This window comes from Trachurus trachurus (assembly GCF_905171665.1).
Source record: "Trachurus trachurus genome assembly, chromosome: 21".
Lineage (NCBI taxonomy): Eukaryota > Metazoa > Chordata > Actinopteri > Carangiformes > Carangidae > Trachurus > Trachurus trachurus.
The window spans coordinates 32317587-32337191 of record NC_139899.1 but is presented as its reverse complement, the minus strand read 5'-3'; the positions used below and the strand labels follow the sequence as shown (position 1 = coordinate 32337191).

General features: G+C 44.6%; 1 protein-coding gene across 1 annotated transcript in view; it reads right to left on the bottom strand.

Moving 5' to 3' along the window:
- The window catches only part of plcl1 (phospholipase C like 1), a gene marked incomplete at its 5' end in the record, with an annotated part of 162087 nt that overhangs the window by 2366 nt on the left and 140116 nt on the right, over positions 1 to 19605 (bottom strand). Inside the window, 4 exons of the mRNA XM_083996071.1 lie at positions 654 to 763; positions 2328 to 2403; positions 8067 to 8270; positions 15229 to 15591. Of these exons, the coding sequence (XP_083852197.1) occupies positions 654 to 763; positions 2328 to 2403; positions 8067 to 8270; positions 15229 to 15591 (753 nt within the window). The remainder of the gene's footprint in view (positions 1 to 653; positions 764 to 2327; positions 2404 to 8066; positions 8271 to 15228; positions 15592 to 19605) is intronic.

The window sequence follows — 19605 nt, the reverse complement described above, 5'->3', positions numbered from 1 at the left end:
CAGACTTTACTGGATTTATTGTTTGAGAACTGAAGGAAGAAGAGTGTTAACTTCTTCTGAAAGAGAGTGAAGGTAGATGTTTGTGTTAAAGCTCCTTCAAAATAAAGGTAGATTTTTGTGTTAAAGCTCCTTCAAAATAAAGGTAGATGTTTGTGTTAAAGCTCCATACAGTATAAAGGTAGATGTTTGTGTTAAAGCTCCATACAGTATAAAGGTAGATGTTTGTGTTAAAGCTCCATACAGTATAAAGGTAGATGTTTGTGTTAAAGCTCCATACAGTATAAAGGTAGATGTCCATGTGTAGTGTGATTATAAAGCAGCTCTAGGTTCTATATTAATACTGTGAAAGTATCAAAGCCTCAGTCCACAGAGAAATGCACACAGCCTGTATTCAGAAACTGAGCCTTAAAACCAGCTGTCAGGACTTCCTGTCACTTTGTGATGTCACAACTAAGCCCCGCCCCCTCACCACCTGGACCCACCATCCATGCAACAACAACTTTGCAGGATTTTAGTTTCTCTGAGTGTTTTATTCTGAAATCTGCTCTGTTTTTTTTAATTATTGGATCAGTCAAAAAACATTCAGCCAATCAGAAGAGAGCCTCCTCCTCCTCCTCTCTTCTGATTGGCCGACAGCCAGAGAGCTCGTCTACCTTGAGGACAGTGATGTTCCAGGTGAAGCTCTCCACAGCTTTGCTCAGCTTGCGTCCCTTCAGCCCCTCCTTCTCCCCGTGTCGGGACAGCTCCTCGTGGAAGTCCATACCTGCACACAGTCATTCAAATACATGCAAAACATAACACAACTGTCAGGTGTAAGAGAGCCACCGCTTCTATTGTTTTCCTGACTAACACACACACAGACACACAAAGTCCCGAGGCGAGTGTCAGTTGCATGTATAGTGTGTGTGTGTGTGTGTGTGTTGTCGGACAGTGGATTTACATATCAACACTAACCTACACTTGCAGCCTTCTGACATTTGCATTGTCAGTTAAAGGTCAGGAGTTCTCTGAGGCGCTAAAAATACACTGTCTGTCTGTCTGTGTGTGTGTGTCCATGCTCACTGCACATCTGTCACACAGCTGCATCACACCTGCCACAGTTCACACAATCCAAATTATTAAAGGGACAGTTCAACGTTTAGTCAAATTGCCCCATTGCCATAATCCCTATAGTCATAGCAGTAGGTTCGTTACCTTTAATTGTCGGTGCAAGCTGTTTTTAGAACGGCGGAGCAGAGCCGTGAGCTGCTCAGAGCTACGCTACGGAGGCTCATTATGGGGTTTCTTGGTTTCCCTCATCAAACTCATCAAATACACAATCCAACAACTCCACAACGCTCTGGTGGACAAGTTGTGAGCTGCACATTCACCACGCTATGAGATAATAACACAACGTTACCACACAGAGTTGTTTTAGAGGGAAATTCATGCAAAACCGCTGATGCACGTTGCCTTCAGGGACAGTTTTTCATCAAGCAGTCTCTGCATTTTTCCTTCCAAATTCTACAGACAGCATTTTTAAATCTTAAACTTACCCTGAACGCACAAAAAACTAGATGGATGTTGTTTTCAAATTCTAACAATACATGCTCTAATCTTCACATCCTCACTCAACATGGTTCCCATATTGAAAGAGTCTCTGTGTACAAATATCTTGGCATTTGGATTTATGATAAACTTACGTTCAACTCCCATATCGATCATCTTGTAAAAAACTCTACAAACTGGTTGCAATTGCATATTCCCAAAATTCAGACTGAGCTATAGGGAGATCTTCCTTCTCAGCTTTTGCCCCACACATCTGGAATCATCTACAACTAACTCTTAAGTTAAACTCACTTGTCCCATTCAATCACTTCAAATCATTAATTAATAATTCCCTGTCTTCCGTTTGTAATTGTTTCCTCTGATGTCTTCTGTTCTGTCCTTTACTGTATTTTATTGTGTTTATCTGTTCTGTATTTTGTTTGTTTTGCTTTGTACTCTCGTCTGCACTGTAAATGAGGCTTTCCTCAGTGTACTAACGAGTTTAAATAAAGGTAACTAAACTAACTATAGGGATTATGGCAATGGGCCAATTTGCCAAAATGTTGTTTTTAGTTAAGTTAAGTTTTAGTTTCTGGAGAATCAGAACTCTCCTGACCTGTCCTCATTCAACTTCAGCTGTTTGATGATCATGTTCACGTCACATTTGCTCATGTGGTGACTTTTTTTGTTGTTGTTGTTTTTGTTTTCTGTGTGCAGATCCACCGTTGGCTGCTGCAGCTGTTTTTATTCATGAGCGCTCATCATCACCGTGTCGGCTCATCATCACCGTGTCGGCTCACCTTCTCTCTGCACCTGGGCGATCCGCTCCTGAACCGCATCCGCGTTCTCAATCAGCTGTTTCTGGGCAGCAATCATCTGGACACACACAGAGAGAGACACAGCTCATTACACATCAACACTGTGAAGTCACACACTGTTCACACTCACAGAGCTTCAGTACAATTCAAAACATACATATTTAAAGGGATAGTTCAACATTATGGCAAATTGTCCCATTCCCATAATCCCTATAGTTATAGCAGTAGGTTTGTTACCTTTAATTGTCGGTGCAAGCTGTTTTTAGAACGGCGGAGCAGAGCCGTGAGCTGCTCAGAGCTACGCTACGGAGGCTCATTATGGGATTTCTTGGTTTCCCTCATCAAACTCATCAAATACACAATCCAACAACTCCACAACGCTCTGGTGGACAAGTTGTGACCTGCACATTCACCACGCTATGAGATAATAACACAACGTTACCACACAGAGTTGTTTTAGAGGTAAATACAGAGACTGTTGATGAAAAACTGTCCCTGAAGGCAACGCGCATTAGCGGTTTTACATGAATTTCCCTCTAAAACAACTCTGTGTGGTAACGTTGTGTTATTATCTCATAGTGTGGTGAATGTGCAGCTCACAACTTGTCCACCAGAGCGTTGTGGAGTTGTTGGATTGTGTATTTGATGAGTTTGATGAGTTGAAACCAAGAAATCCCATAATGAGCCTCCGTAGCGTAGCTCTGAGCAGCTCACGGCTCTGCTCCGCCGTTCTAAAAATAGCTTGCACCGACAAATAAAGGTAACAAACCTACTGCTATGACTATAGGGATTATGGTGATGGGCCAATTTGCCAAAATGTTGAACTATCCCTTTAAATATGGTTTAGATTTTACATCAAATCATCTTTTCTTTGTAGCTGAGGGGGAATAATGTAAATATCAAGACACATGATTATTATTATGAGGAATGGGACTGGTCTTGAAAATGGTCTGGCATTGGTTTGGTCTCTCTTGATTATTGACTGAAGTATGTCTAAGTCCAAACAATTGCAACTCCTTACCTCTTGTACAATCTATTTTGTTTCTTTTCAACTTCTTATACATTATTTATTAGTGTTTGTGTGAAGCTCTGACTGATTGTTGGTGTGAGTGTCTCTTCTTAAGCGCCTTACAAGAGGAGTTTACATCATTTTGTTGTATATTTCTGCTATAAAATGACAATAAAGGCCGTCTTTGGTCTTGATCTAAATGATTCCTGCTTCTCTCAGTTTAACAACAGTTTGATCTGTGTAAGTTTGAAGCTGTTAAATGTGAATTTAAGAAGGAATATGTGTCAGAGCTGCTGATTAAACATCCATCAGTCCTCCCAGTTCAGAATAAATAAACACTTTATTTCATAGAGAAAGTGAAGGATAATTTAGATAATAAATAATAAATGAGTCATATTCTACAGTTTATCTCTGAGTTTATGTTGAAGTGAGATGAAAAGAAGGAGTGGGAGCCGGAGAACAAAGAGTCTCCGATCTGTGGGAAAGAATGGAAGGAGAAGACGAAGAAGGAAACAGAGAGAGAGGAGGACGAGTGTGTGATGACTAATCTGTGTGTGTGTGTGTGTGTGTGTGTGTCTCTGTGTGTGTGTGTGTGTGTCTGTTGTGCAACTGCAGATCAGGCTCAGACCTGCTGGACTCAAGTTTACTGGATTCACACTGAGACATGTAAACAAAAAGCACTCTGTACTGAGGTGTGCGTATGCATGTGTGTGTGTGTGTGTGTGTGCATGTGTGTGTGTGTGTGTGCGTGTGTGTGTGTGTGTGTGTGTGTGTGTAGGTGTAATGGCTGAGCGCTGAAACAGGTGGGAGAGATTCTTCCTGATCTGATGCAGGAAATCGAGTAGGAGGAGACGCAGCTGGCCGTCAAGGTGTGTGTGTGTGTGTGTGTTGGTGTGTGTGTGTGTTGGTGTGCGTGTCTGTGTGTGTGTGTGTGTGCACTTTGAGAGAGGAGAAGTGTGGGTGATGTTTCATGCATGTCACCTCCGAGTGTCTTTCTGCATATTTAATGCCTCAGGACACTGTAATTGCATGTCAGTGTGTGTTTGTGTGTCTGTGTGTGTGTGTGTGTGTGTGTGTGTGTGTGTGTGTGTGTGTGTGTGTGTGTGTGTGTGTGTGTGTGTGTGTGTGTGTGTGTGTGTGTGTGTGTGTGTGTGTGTGTGTGTGTGTGTATCAGATATCAGAGAATGAAATTAAAACTTTGACAAACTTATGATCTGACACTCAGAGTGAATGAAGCCGATGGGACAGTGAACGCAGCACAGCCAGTGGAGCAGTAAAGGCTATATATCTATATATCGTCCTACAAAAACGAGCCATACGTGTTATTAAAGCAGAAGTGAGCGATCTGGTCGTTTTCGCTAATGCTGTGTTCCAGGCAGGCTTTTGAAACCGTAAATTACAGCTTCAAGTCACAACTTACGACTTTGTAGCGTTCCAGGCAACCCACTCGTGTTTTTCCGACCTGTTTTACCTGTGAAAGTCACTATAACGGCCACTCGTAACTTCTGACCCGTGAACTCGTACCAGATCGAACTGGTACCACTTCACAGGTCGGAAAAACACGAGTTACGGGCTGCCTTGAACGCACCATAACGTCTTGTCAGCCGATGGAGTTAGCAGCCTCCGCCCTCGTCATGGATCTATTGGCCCTCGTCCCTACGTCACCACATTCAGGTGCATCCCTTGGCTGCACACACAGAGAGGACTGCCCCTTCATGCCGTTCTCTTTCCTCATTGGATAAAAACTGTAGGATACGAGAAAAGTTTTCTCCTGGGCTCAGAGCAGAGCAGAGGGACTGACAGACCCGTGTTTCAGACCAAACACTCTATGTAAGTGATTGCTGTCGGAAGATATAACTATTTAAGACTTATATTAACACAAATATATCACTTACTTCTGCTTTAATAAGGCTCGAACATACGAATCCATTGTTCATGAAATCCCATGTTATGAAATTTAAAGGTACATTGTGTAGGAATTCCTCCCATCTAGCGTTGTGGTTGTATATCTCAAGCAACTCAATCGTATTTTTCATGCTGCATTCACGTGAAATTGGGCAGAGGGCAGACGGACAAAACAATACACGTGACAACATGTTGTCATGGCGATGTGGTATTGTTTTACCGTCTTTCTCTGGACTTCTGTGACTAAAATGACATCTGGTTTGTTAGCGACGGCCGTCTGCCCGACTGCAGGTGAATGCAGCATCAGTGTAACGCTCCATTCCTCCTCACTGCGTTACCACGGTGACTTTTCACAGGCGCCACCTCCACCTGAGCCGACGGATATCACACAAACTGACATCCGTGTTAAAAGCCAGCGTTAATAGATCCATGCGTTTACCGCAACTATGACAACGACTGGAAACCATGGAAACGTAAACGTACAATTCCAACCGGAAATGCAAAACCGGCTTCCAGTTTTGACCATAGATGACGTTCGGAAAACTGCCAACCTTTGTCTATAGGAGGTGTCGGGGTGGCATGATTGAGGTGTATAAACTTGTACATAAAATATATGATTCCACAGTGGAGCTGGTTGTTAGTTTCTGGAATAACAGGTGTGAACTAAGAGGGAATAAAACTTAAAACTATTATGCTTTTCCAGCTTTTCAGACTTTTATATGTGTTTAAAATGTTGGATAATGGTTCTAGAGGCCGTGGAAGTGTCATATCCTGAGGTTAATGCATTTGGAGGTAAACCTTGCTAGATAATTGGGATTTCTCTGCACACCTGTTACACTCGGTTGCGCTGAGTTTTTTTTTTACATGAGCTCACGTCTACGTCGATGCGTGCCGGACTCCCCTACATGGTCATGCCGAGGTCTCTGCTCCAGCCGGCCCCGCCTCCATGCTGCTCTGTTGTGCCTAGTCTGGGGCCGTTGACTCGCTGTTTTGGGAAGGAAACAGATCCAGGGCAAGAGAGACAGGCCTTTCCGTCAAAATAAAAGCACCAAGCTAATAAAATGCGGTAAAACTCTTTAATTTAAAGAATATAATTTACAAGAAAGTCCCCGAGCCATTAAGTTAACATTTCGCTTTTATTGTATTGCAAGTTAATGTTTATTTTATAAGTTTTATGTTGGTGAACACTTTTATTTTGGTGAATTTGGTGATTTCGGTTTCCCCTACAGACAGGAACCAGAATGCAGACTAATTCAGAGGTAACGGACACCAGGCTCTTCGCTTGTCTGAAGAGCCTGGTGATGCGAGGCTAGTTGTGCCTGGTGTCACAGCGGAGAGCGGAGCGGAGCACTTCCTGCTTCTTCCCTGCATGTTGTAGCGCTGTAGCGTCACTTTACTAAGTTTTATTTAGAAGTTTACGCCGACGTTTCATGTAAGTGAAGCTGTACCTGTGTGAGGAGCGGCATACCGCCGGGGCGACGTTGTTCGTCGGACCGACGTAATGGGTCGTTCAGACCAAAAGCGTCAAAAGGGTCAAAAGACGCTCTTGACGCTTTTCCGCGACGCTGGTGGTCTGAACACCCTGGCGTTTTGACGCGCGTCAAAGAAGTTGACGTCGGTTGTGGTTGGTCATCCATTTAAAGGGGCCGCGACATCTACACTCTGATTGGTTGCCGCTGCTCCGCATCATCGCTCATTAGCATAAAGTTCAGGAGATTTCAACTTTCTCCTGACGCTCTCGCCGCCAAAACGCGACGCCAACGCCTTTGACGCTCTTCAACGCTCCTCGACGCTGGTTCTCATTAAAAATGAATGACTTCCGGCCACCGCGACGCTCTCGACGCTTTCGGTCTGAACGCACAGTAACGCTGGACCGACGGAGCACCGGAGCTCTGAAGCTGCAGCGGTTCCTCACACAGGCAGAGCCCGTCTGCAGGCCTCCTTGGCCGGGCAGGCGTCCGTGCTCATCGCGGTAGAGAAAACCATCGCGGTAGAGAAAACCATCGCTAATAAACATACCCGCAGGTTTTTTAGACGTTTACCGCCTTGTGGTTAGTCTATTTAGCAGAATGTTGGTCTCATTGATGAAATCTTGTGGCAGTTGAATTAGTTTGAATGAAAAGTGAAGCTGTGAGAAGGAGGAGAGGAGAGGAGAGGAGCAGTGCTGCGGAGCTCTGTAGTCTATGTGCACAAATCACCACATTTACATCAATAAATAACTGTTTTACAATGAACTGACCAGTCTGCATATATTTTAAATTTATTTTATGAAGTTATATTACATGTTACATGGTTACAGTAGCCTACATGGCAAAGACTACTCTATACCATCTTTGGTTAGGGTGAGACTAGGTCATGGGCACATTTCATTACACAATGTTTGTTTGCATACTACATTTTGGCCAAATCAGTATGGGCACTAGTAGTAGACATCGTCATGGTAACGCAATGCTGAGGGAGTGGTTCATTTGCATTTAAAGGGAGGGGCCACTGAAACAGACCGTTTTGCACAGCCCTGTTTTTGAGAGTGCTGTGATGTTTGATCTTTGGGGTATTTTGACCGAAGCACGTCACAGACATGTCTTTAAGACACCCAGGAACTATTTTAGTTGGTGCAAAAAGGAGCATAATAGGTCCCCTTTAACAAGTGGTAACGTAGATTCATCCACATTAATATGAGACTTTTTTATAACCAAATAGAAACTCCTCGTTGTCCCTTTAAAATTCCTTAAAATGAATTGAAACAGAGAGTGAACCAACACTTGTGCAGAGGAGCAGCAGTCAGACTGGTTAGAGCAGCGTCTCACCGTGTCGTAGGCGGCCAGCAGCTTCCTGGTGGGCTCTGATAGGCTGACCAGCGGCTCCAGACACGGGTAGCCGTCCCTCAGCAACATGGCCGCCCCCATGGGGCCGTCGGCGCTCTGCAGCCGCGGGGCCAAGCTCTGGATGCACTGCTTCAGCTTGGCCACCGGGGGGAGCCCACACTGCTCCTTGAAGCTGGCCGTGGTGCTCTGGAGGAGGAGGGGGAGGGGGAGGGGGGGGGGGGGGGAGGAGGAGGAGGAGGAGGGGAAAGAAGAGGAGGAGGAGGAGGAGGGGAAAGAAGAGGAGGAGGGGAGGAGGGGGGGGAGGGGGGAGGAAGAGAGAAGAGGAGGAGGAGAGAGGAGGAGAGGAGGAGGAAGATGGGAAAGAAGAGGAAAATGAAGAGGAGGAAGAGAGAGGAGAAAGAAGAGGAAGAGGAGGAGGAGATGAAGGAGAAAGAAGAAGAGGAGGAGGAGAAGGGGGAGGAGAAGAGGAAGAGGAGAGAAGAGGAGGAGGAAGAGGATAGAAGAGGAGGAGAGGAAGAGAAGAGAAGAGAGGAGGAGGAAGAGGATAGAAGAGGAGGAGAGGAAGAGAAGAGAAGAGGAGAGGAGGAGGATAGAAGAGGAGGAAGAGAGAAGAGGAGGAGGAGGAGGAGGAGGAGGGGGAAAGAAAAGGAAGAGGAGGAGGGGAAAGAAAAGGAAAAGGAGGAAGAGGAGGAGGAGGAGAGAAGAGAAAGAAGAAGAGGAGGAGAGAAGAGAAAGAAGAAGAGGAGATGAAGGAGAAAGAAGGAAGGAGAGGAGGAAGAGGAGGAGAGAAGAGAAAGAAGGAGAGGAGATGAAGGAGAAAGAAGGAAGGAGAGGAGGAAGAGGAGGAGAGAAGAGAAAGAAGGAGAGGAGATGAAGGAGAAAGAAGGAAGGAGAGGAGGAAGAGGAGGAGAGAAGAGAAAGAAGAAGAGGAGATGAAGGAGAAAGAAGGAAGGAGAGGAGGAAGAGGAGGAGAGAAGAGAAAGAAGGAGAGGAGATGAAGGAGAAAGAAGGAAGGAGAGGAGGAAGAGGAGGAGAGAAGAGAAAGAAGAAGAGGAGATGAAGGAGAAAGAAGGAAGGAGAGGAGGAAGAGGAGGAGAGGAAAACAGCATTAGATCAGATGAACAGTTCCGGCTGCACTAAGCTGGGAAAGGTCAGAACGGGTGACACACCCTGTAGACACACACACACACACACACACACACACACACACACACACACACACACACACACACACACACACACACACACACACGGACACACGGACACACACACACACACACACACACACACACACACACACACACACACACACACACACACACACACACTCCCCTCATCTGCTGACTCTCTTGTGAATTAAATCAATATGGCCGCCATTCACTCCGTCACTCATCCACTCATCCACTCATTCATTCACTCTTTCATTCATCCATCCAGTCATTCATCCTTTAATCCAGTGAAATCAGCCTGAGCTTAAACCCATTTGGCAGAAAGAGACAATATGGCCACAATGTGGAACAGCAGAAACCATCCAGCGTTCTGACTCCAGCTGCAGCAGGTGTGTGTGTGTGTGTGTGTGTGTGTGTGTGTGTGTGTGTGTGTGTGTGTGTGTGTGTGTGTACGTGCGACAGGAACGTACCACAACGACCAATAAAAGTGGTGTGTTCAATCTGATGAAAGCACAGATTAGGTCACGATGATGATGAAGGTGAAAGAGGAGAAGAGGAAGAGCTCAGGTTCACACCCGGCCTCGCTGTCATCACACCTCACCGTGTGTGTGTGTGTGTGTGTGTGTGTGTGTGTGTGTGTGTGTGTGTGTGTGTGTGTGTGTGTGTGTGTGTGTGTGTGTATCGTGTGACAGATGAGCCACAGCTGGACCTCAGAGGAGAGTTCATGTTGGAGGGAAAGGACAATGAGACGGAGCGGAGAGATTAAAGAGGCTGTTTGTGAATGAGCCAGCGTGTGTGTGTGTGTGTGTGTGTGTGTGTGTGTGTGTGTGTGTGTGTGTGTGTGTGTGTGTGTGTGTGTGTGTGTGTGTGTGTGTGTGTGTGTGTGTGTGCAGGGATTGGCTGGTTCAGGGTTGGTGATGATACATGAGTCGACAGATAGAAGCAGCAGCTGAATGAGGCCGATACAGAGCGTCATCAGAGAGCATCATCATGTCGTATCTATCTATCTATCTATCTATCTATCTATCTATCTATCTATCTATCTATCTATCTATCTATCTATATATCTATCTATCCCTCCAGAGTCATATTATCTGTTTCCCTCAGTTACATACTGTAAATCAAGCTAAACTTAGCCTAGAAATCCATCTGCCCCCTAGCGGCAGCAGATCTCTTTGCTCCGTAGGTGGGTCTAGAAACGAGCCATAGGAACTTTTTGAGTCTCGAACACCGTTTGTGTTGACCAATCACAGCGCTCTATCTGTTTAGAGAGTCGTTGGGCGGCTTAACGCGATGACAACATACACTTTAATTGGCTTGTCAGGCTAACGTCATCCTGCTCTTTGCTCTGATTGGTCGTAGCGCTACCCTATTGGTGCAGAGGCAGTTTGAAAGACAGCCTTCATCCCGCCCCCTGGATTGAGCCGAGGTCTACCGCTCAATACCAGACTAGACATGTTAATGATATAGTCTGGATGGTCAGGCTAAACTAAACTAAGATTAAAGCAGAAGTCAGCGATCCGGTGGTTTTGGCTAACTTCCTGTCAGCAGATGGAGTTAGCAGTCCCCGCCCTCGTCCCTACGTCACCACATTCACGCGCATCCCTTGGCTGCACACACAGAGAGGACCGCCCCTTTATGCCGTTCTCTCTCCTCATTGGATAAAGGTTGTAGGATACAAGGAAAGTTTTCTCCTCGGCTCAGAGCAGAGCAGAGTGACTGACAGACCCGTGTTTCAGACCAAACACTCTATGTAAGTGATTGCTGTCGGAAGATACAACTATTTAAGACTTATATTAACACAGACATTCACCTTATTTCTGCTTTAACTAAGCTAAATTAAAATAAGCAATGCTAACCTAGGATATGCTAAGCTAAATTAGATAAGGTTCACTAAACTAAGCTACACTAAGCTAAGCTAAGCTAGTCTCCTACTGAAAACAGACCTGCAGCTGATCAATGAAGCTAATACACTTATTCCCAATAATCAATCAGCCGCCACTGAGCATCTGTCCACATGTGTAAAGAAACACAGTGTAAGGTGTGTGTGTGTGTGTGTGTGTGTGTGTGTGTGTGTGTGTGTGTGTGTGTGTGTGTGTGTGTGTGTGTGTGTGTGTGTGTGTGTGTTCAGTGATGAGCTGTTATAATCCTCCACTCTGCTGACTGACTCTTCCTCTCCCCCCCTCTCCTCCTCCTCCTCCTCCTCCTCCTCCTCCTCCTCCTCCTCCTCCTCCTCCTCCTCCTTCATCCTTTGGAGGCGTCTCAGGTAGAGTGTGATTTCAGCCGCTCCACAACCAGACATCTTATCTTATCGCCGTGGCAGCGGTGGCGGCGGCGGCCTGAGAGCAGCGACGCTGAGCGACACCTGATCGCTGGGTGACTCAGCTGTTTGTGTTTCCTCAGGGAACTTCTGTCACTTCAGCCAATTACACACAACAAGTGACAGAGACACAGGTTTATTTCTGGTTGAAGCTTTAAATAAAAGACTTCACACCACTTCCACCACCACCGCTCCAGATGTGCAGCAGGTGGCTCTGGAGCAGCGAGTCCAGATGTTCTGGGTCGACCAGAGGTGAAGGGAAGTGGGTCAAGGAAGGAAGGAAGGAAAGAAGGGAAGGAAGGAAGGAAAGAAAGAAGGAAGGAAGGAAGGAAGGACGAATGGAAGGAAGGAAAGAAAAGAAAGAAGGAAGGAAGGAAGAAGGGAAGGAAGGGAGAAAAGAAAGAAGGAAGGAAGGACGAAGGGAAGGAAGGAAAGAAAAGAAAGAAGGAAGGAAGAAGGGAAGGAAGGGAGAAAAGAAAGAAGGAAGGAAGGACGAAGGGAAGGAAGGAAAGAAAAGAAAGAAGGAAGGAAGAAGGGAAGGAAGGAAGAAAAGAAAGAAGGAAGGAAGGACGAAGGGAAGGAAGGAAAGAAAGAAGGAAGGAAGAAAAGAAAGAAGGAAGGAAGGACCGAAGGGAAGGAAGGAAAGAAAGAAGGAAGGAAGAAAAGAAAGAAGGAAGGAAGGACGAAGGCAAAGAAGGAAGGAAGGAAGGAAAGAAGGACGAAGGGAAAGAAGGGAGTAAAGAGGAAGGGAGGATGAAGGGAAGGAAGGAAGGAAAGAAAGAAGGAAGGAAGGATTAAGGGAAGGAAGAAAAGAAAGAAGGAAGGAAGGAAGGAAGGAAGGGAAGGAAGGAAGAAAAGAAAGAAGGAAGGAAGGAAGGAAGACGAAGGGAAAGAAGAAAAGAAAGAAGGAAGGAAGGACGAAGGGAAGGAAGGAAGAAAAGAAAGAAGGAAGGAAGGACGAAGGGAAGGAAGGAAGAAAAGAAAGAAGGAAGGAAGGACGAAGGGAAGGAAGGAAGGAAGAAAAGAAAGAAGGAAGGAAGGACGAAGGGAAGGAAGAAAAGAAAGAAGGAAGGAAGGACGAAGGGAAGGAAGGAAGAAAAGAAAGAAGGAAGGAAGGACGAAGGGAAGGAAGGAAGAAAAGAAAGAAGGAATGAAGGAAGAAGGGAAAGAAGGAAGGAAGGAAGGACGAAGGGAAGGAAGGAAGAAAAGAAGGAAGGAAGGAAGGACGAAGGGAAGGAAGGAAGAAAGGAAGGAAGGAAGGACAAAGGGAAGGAAGGAAGAAAGAAAAGAAAGAAGGAAGGAAGGATGAAGGGAAAGAAGGAAGGAAGGAAGGAAGGAAGGATGAAAAGAAAGAAGGAAGGAAGGATGAAGGGAAAGAAGGAAGGAAGGAAGGATGAAAAGAAAGAAGGAAGGAAGGACGAAGAGAAAGAAGGGAGGAAGGAAGGAAGGAAGGAAGGAAGGAAGGAAGGAAGGAAGGAAGGAAGGAAGGAAGGAAGGAAGGAAGGAAGGAAGGAAGGAAGGAAGGAAGGAAGGAAGGAAGGAAGGACGAAGGGAAACAAGGAAGGAAGGAAGGAAGAAGGGAAAGATGGGAGGAAAGAGGAAGGGAGGACGAAGGGAAGGAAAGAAGAAAGGAAGGAAGAAGGGAAAGAAGGGAGGAAGGAAGGAAGGATGAAGGGAAAGAAGGGAGGAAAGAAGGGAGGAAAGAGGAAGGGAAAGAGGGGAGGAAGGAAGGAAGGACGAAGAGAAAGAAGGAAGGGGAAAAAGGTGGAAGGATGGAACAGATCAGGTCAATTGGATCAAAAAGGGAAGGAAGAAGAAATGAGGACAAAGGGAAGGAAGGAAAGAAGGAAAGGAAAAAGGATTGTGTAAAGAAGGAGAGAAGGGAAGGAAAGGAGGAAGGGAACAGGAGGGTTGAATCGGTGTTTCTGTGATAATCCACCGTCTATTCTGCTTTAAGGAGGTGGTATGAGGATTATCAGGTCAGCTGCTCCTCCCTGGGGGGGCAGCGTTCATTATCATGGTTTAAAGGTTTTTATTTCCTGTTTGTTCCAGAAAAGATAATTTTCTGACCTTTTGACCTTGTGTGAAGGTTTTAGAGATCATTTAAGATTTAATATTCGTAAAAACGCTCCATCATAAACAAGAATCCTGCTTTACTAAACTAACGCCGGAAAGAAGACGGGACTTTCTCTTTTTTCTTTTTCTTAGCAGCGTTGTATCCATTGGTATGGTTTCATCAGTGGTCCGACCCGACCAAGCCTTACAGAGGTATAGAATTAGACGACTTAGAAAAAGCGTATCTTCACACTGATGGGCTCATTTGCTGTTGTGACTTTTGCGTATCCAGTTAAAAGCTCCGTACAGGGGCTTTAAGCTGGATTTTTTAAATACTAAAATTACTTTTAGTCAAACAAGGCATGATTTTTTCATTTGGCCGGTGAAAAATATGTTTGGCCAGTAGATTTCTGGAGGTCACTAGCCAATGGCAGATAAGGGAAAAAGTTAATTTTACAGCCTGGAAGACGACCTGAGAACCACTCTGATCATTAAAACAACCATTCATCTTCCTGTCACCTCTGAAGTAAAAGTAAAAAATACTTCAACCGTCCTAACCACTAAATGACTTCTTACATCTGAGAAGGAGGAGCTCTAACTGTCATCTGATCAATAAATGGAGCAATATAAATATAAGTGGAAAATAATTACAGACTAAAAGTGTCAGACTGATGTGGAGCTGTGAAATACAAATATACTGTGTATGATTTTATATATTCTGCACAAACTTCACTGTAAATATTAAAGAGATACGCCAACAAGATAGACACCATCCTTTCGACTGTGCGTGCAGTAACAAGGGAGATAGAGCCGTATCGCCCGTAATTAGCTTAGCTCAAACACTGGAAGTGTATAGGTAGTGTTAGCCTGCCTCCTACCCGAGCCGAAATCAGCAGTCAGAAGCTGATTTCATTTTAGCTCTAACTCTGTAAATATATCACTTTATCCACATTTCAAACATGTTTAGGAGAGAAAGTAGCTGTTTAGATCAGCAGTGTGTCGTTAATTTGTCTAAATACCAGCTGTTTACAATTTTGTTCAGACGAATTTGGCGCTACTCAAGCTAGCCGTTGTGACCAACGCACTTCCGGTTACTTTCACAAAATAAAACACCCGTTGCCCTTTACATACAGAAAACCATGACGATAGAATTTGTGCTTTTACTTTGAAATAGGAAACTAACCTACCCTCGATGTAGCTAGCTTGAACCAAAACAAACCGTCTTTGCTTGAACCCTCCGTTTTGACCGATCTGGTCCCGTTAGCGGCATTTGACCGCTCAAGACGCCTTACCGGAGAGTTTTGTCAGCTCTGAGACGAAGATCGGCCCGCCGGTTTCCCTTTAGAGTTGCTGAAGAGTTTCTCTGATGACTTTAGGTGGAGGCAGGCTAACACTACCCATACACTTCCAGTGTTTGAGCTAAGCTAATTACAGGCGATACGGCTCTATCTCCCTTGTTACTGCACGCACAGTCGAAAGGAAGGTGTCTATCTGCACGTCATGGACTGGAGGCAAGACACGAAAAAAAAAAATGTTGGAGTATCCCTTTAAATATGTATATACTGTATGTATGTTACATGTATGTAGTGTGTCTTTCTACCTGAGCGTCCTCCCTCAGGTCGGTGGCCTCCTTCAGCGGTGCGGCGGCCGGTTTGAAGACCTCGTCCACCACCTTGATGCCGGTGTGCCTCAGGCTGACGTACTCGCGGCCGCGCCGGCCCACCCTCCTCACCGACAGGCCGCGGCGCTGGGCCTTCCCGCCGCCGCGCCGGTTGGTGACCGCCACGTGGATGAACAGGCTGGTGTGGGGCAAGGGGTCTCCCGCCAGGCCCAGCAGGGGCACGTTGCGGTAGCCGGGCTGAAGGCACTCGAACGCCACGCTGTACTGGCCGATGAAGTCGTCGCCGATGTAGTCGTCGTCCAGAACCACGAAGCGCAGCAGGGCCAGCTCAGGCATGTTCACCTACACACACAGAGAACATCTGGATCAACATCTGGATCAACATCTGCATCAACATCTGGATCAACATCTGGATCAAAGGCTGGATCAATGTCTCAATCAACATCTGGATCAATGTCTCAATTAATATCAATCAACATCTGCATAATCTGAATCAACATCTGCATCATCTGAATCAACAGCTGCATCATCTGAATCAACATCTGGATTAATGTCTCAATCAACATCTGGATCAATGTCTCAATTAATATCAATCAACATCTGCATAATCTGTATCAACATCTGTATCAACATCTGGATCAATGTCTCAATCAACATCTGGATCATCTGAATCAACAGCTGCATCATCTGAATCAACATCTGGATTAATGTCTCAATCAACATCTGGATCAATGTCTCAATTAATATCAATCAACATCTGCATAATCTGTATCAACATCTGGATCAACATCTGGATCAATGTCTCAATCAACATCTGGATCATCTGAATCAACATCTGGATTAATGTCTCAATCAACATCTGGATCAATGTCTCAATCAACATCTGCATCATCTGAATCAACAGCTGCATCAACATCTGTATTAACATCTGGATCAATGTCTCAATCATTTATATGTTATTCTGTATTTCTTACAAACTGAATTTCCCAGCAATGGGATCAATAAAGTATCAATCAACATCTGGATCAATGTCTCAATCAACATCTGGATCAATGTCTAAATCAACATCTGGATCAATGTCTCAATCAACATCTGGATCAATGTCTCAATCAACATCTGGATCAATGTCTCAATCAACATCTGGATCAATGTTTGTTCACAGCTGGATGAGCAGCAGCAGCAGCACACTGCAAAAACTCAAAATCTTTCCAAGAATATTTGTCTTATTTCTTGTCAAAATGTCTCATTTCTAGTCAAAGCTAATCTCTTTCCACTTTAAATAAGACTCATCACATAAAAATTAACTTGTTTTTAGATCATTTTCACTTGTTTCAAACTAATTTTCACTTGAAATAAGTAGAATAATCTGCCAGTGAAAGCAAGTTTTTTTGTGCTATTGTGTAATAAGAAAGAAAAACTTGCTCCACTTTCAGATTTTTCTACTTATTTCAAATGAAAATAGACTTGAAAGAAGTAAAAAGTGTCTAAAAACAAACTACTTTTTATGTGATGAGTCTTAGTTTAAGTAGAATGAGATTGTTTTGAATAGAAATAAGACAAATATTCTTGGTAAGATGTTGAGTTTTTGCAGTGCAGCAGCAGCAGCGATGAGTTCAGGGACCAGCGCTGCTACAACCTGCCCCTCTACCCCCCCCCCCCCCCCCCCCCCCCCCCCCCACTAACCCCCTCCCTCCTCTCTCTCATCCAACCTGTTACTTACATGTGAGAACACTCAGCACATTAACCGGAGCTCGGTGTCAGTGAACGCAGCGCAGCTCTGATCAATCTTTCATGTCTGGTCACCTGAGGAGCCCGCGAGGCGTTCGAGTGCATCGGTTCATTATTGATCTGCTGCTGCTGGTTTAGAGCTCGTTAACATGGAGCTTCATTAAACGTTTAGAAGACCAAGATCAATTAGTCACAACGTTCACACAACAACAACGCCGCCGCCGCTGTTTTTAACGCCACTCACAGGATCAGTTGTTGTCGTTAATTATATGGTGCAGGTACAGCACACACACACACACACACACACACACACACACACACACACACACACACACACACACACACACACACACACACACACACAGACACACAGACACACACACACACACTGCAATTCATCCTGTGCAGACAGTAAAAGATTTCACAATGAAAAGCTAATGTCTTGTCTTCACACAGACTGGCTTGGGGCAGGTTTGTTTTCATTCTCTGTTTGAAATGATGAATTGTTGTTGTTGCTTTGTGTTATAAACTCCGCCCATGTGTGTGTGTGTGTGTGTGTGTCAGGAGGAAATGAACTCAAGCAGTTGAGACATCGATTCTCTCATGAATGTTGAAATTACAGTGTGCATGTGTCTGAATGTGTGTGTGTGTGTGTGTGTGTGTGTGTGTGTGTGTGTGTGTGTGTGTGTGTGTGTGTGTGTGTGTGTGTGTGTGTGTGTGTGTGTGTGTGTGTGTGTGTGTACTGTCACATCTGTTTCATTTAGACGTCGCTGTTACAAATGTTCTGCAGCAGCAGAGATGAAACTCTTTTGTTCCACTCAACAACAACAGACTCAGTCTCTGTGTTCAGCTTTCACCAGAGTTCCTACACAACTCATATCATTTGAGATATTAGATATTTAAGTTAATAGATGAACATAATATAAAGAAATCATGCAGTTAATCATTTGTTTTCATTATTCTGAATGTGTACGTCATTATGTCACCAAATTATTTCCAGGAGATTGTAGCTAGGTACAATAGCACATATAAAAACATTAACCCAAATAACTTCAGATGAGACCAAACCTGGATAAATATTAAAGGTATAGTATGTAGGAATTGCCCCCATCTAGCGGTGCGGTTGCATATCTGAACGTATTCTTGATGTTGCATTCACGTGAAATCGGGCAGACGTAACAGGATAAACAAGCGTCTATAGGTTTTTGTTTTGAATGCAGTGATTATTTTATAGTTTTGCACTGTTTTATCCGTCTAATTTGTTTTGTATACGATTTTAAAGTGAAAACAAACCTGTTTTTTCTTTTTTTTTTTTGTGTATCAGCTATAAAATCTTGTTTAAAGGGATAGTTCACCCTAGAATGATATTTCGCTCATTATCTACTCACCCTCATGTTGACTAAGGGCTGGAAGAATTTTCAGAGTCCACCGTCCCTTCTCTTAGTTACAGGGGGTCTTGGCGTAGCAGTGCATTTCAATGCAACGGTTGCAAAGGGACACCAGAGCTCTTCGTAAAAAAACACACACAAAAAAACATCCAAATACCTCCATGATGCTCGTATGTAATGTCCGTCTTGTGCTGAAGCCCCAAATTGCGTAATTGTCCCGAAAAAAATGAAATAAGTCTATATTTTAAGCTTGTTTGTAGCGGAAGCTTCTCGTCTTCTTCTTCTTCTCCTCTTCCTGGTCCGTCCAAATATCGCGTGATTCGCAGTAACCGCAATGACGCCGGCACAAATCACGCGATATTTGGACGGACCAGGAAGAGGAGAAGAAGAAGAAGACGAGAAGCTTCCGCTACAAACAAGCTTAAAATATAGACTTATTTAATTTTTTTCGGGACAATTACGCAATTTGGGGCTTCAGCACAAGACGGACATTACATACGAGCATCATGGAGGTATTTGGATGTTTTTTTGTGTGTGTTTTTTTACGAAGAGCTCCGGTGTCCCTTTGCAACCGTTGCATTGAAATTCACTGCTACGCCGAGACCCCCTGTAACTCAGAGAAGGGACGGTGGACTCTGAAGATTCTTCCAGCCCTTAGTCAACATGAGGGTGAGTAGATAATGAGCGAAATATCATTCTAGGGTGAACTATCCCTTTAATTCTAATAGATTAAGTCAATCCAAAGTTAAGGCTAATTTACATTCATCAAAACAGTCATTTAGTCATTGTCATTTAAACAACTCAGACTTGAATTGATCCAACATGTAGGAATTCCCCCCATCTAGCGGTGCGGTTGCATATCTGAACGTATTCTTGATGTTGCATTCACGTGAAATGGGGCAGACGTCAGACAGACAACAGACGCTGCATGTAACAGGATAAACAAGCGTCTATGTAAACAAGTGGTCCGCCAGCACGAGGCAAAACAATACAGGCAATGTGACAACATGTTGTCATGGTGATGTGGTATTGTTTTACCGTCTTTCTCTGGTCCAGTGAAATGACATCCGGTTGGTTTGCCGACAGCCGTCTGCCTGACTGCACCTGAATGCAACACCAGTGCCTCCGTCCTTCCTCACACTACACAGTGGTGACAGTTTTAACAGGCCGTTTCCGTGGTTACCTACGGTCACGATGCAACATGGCCGCCTCGGTTCGGTGCGTCGCCCACTTATGTATT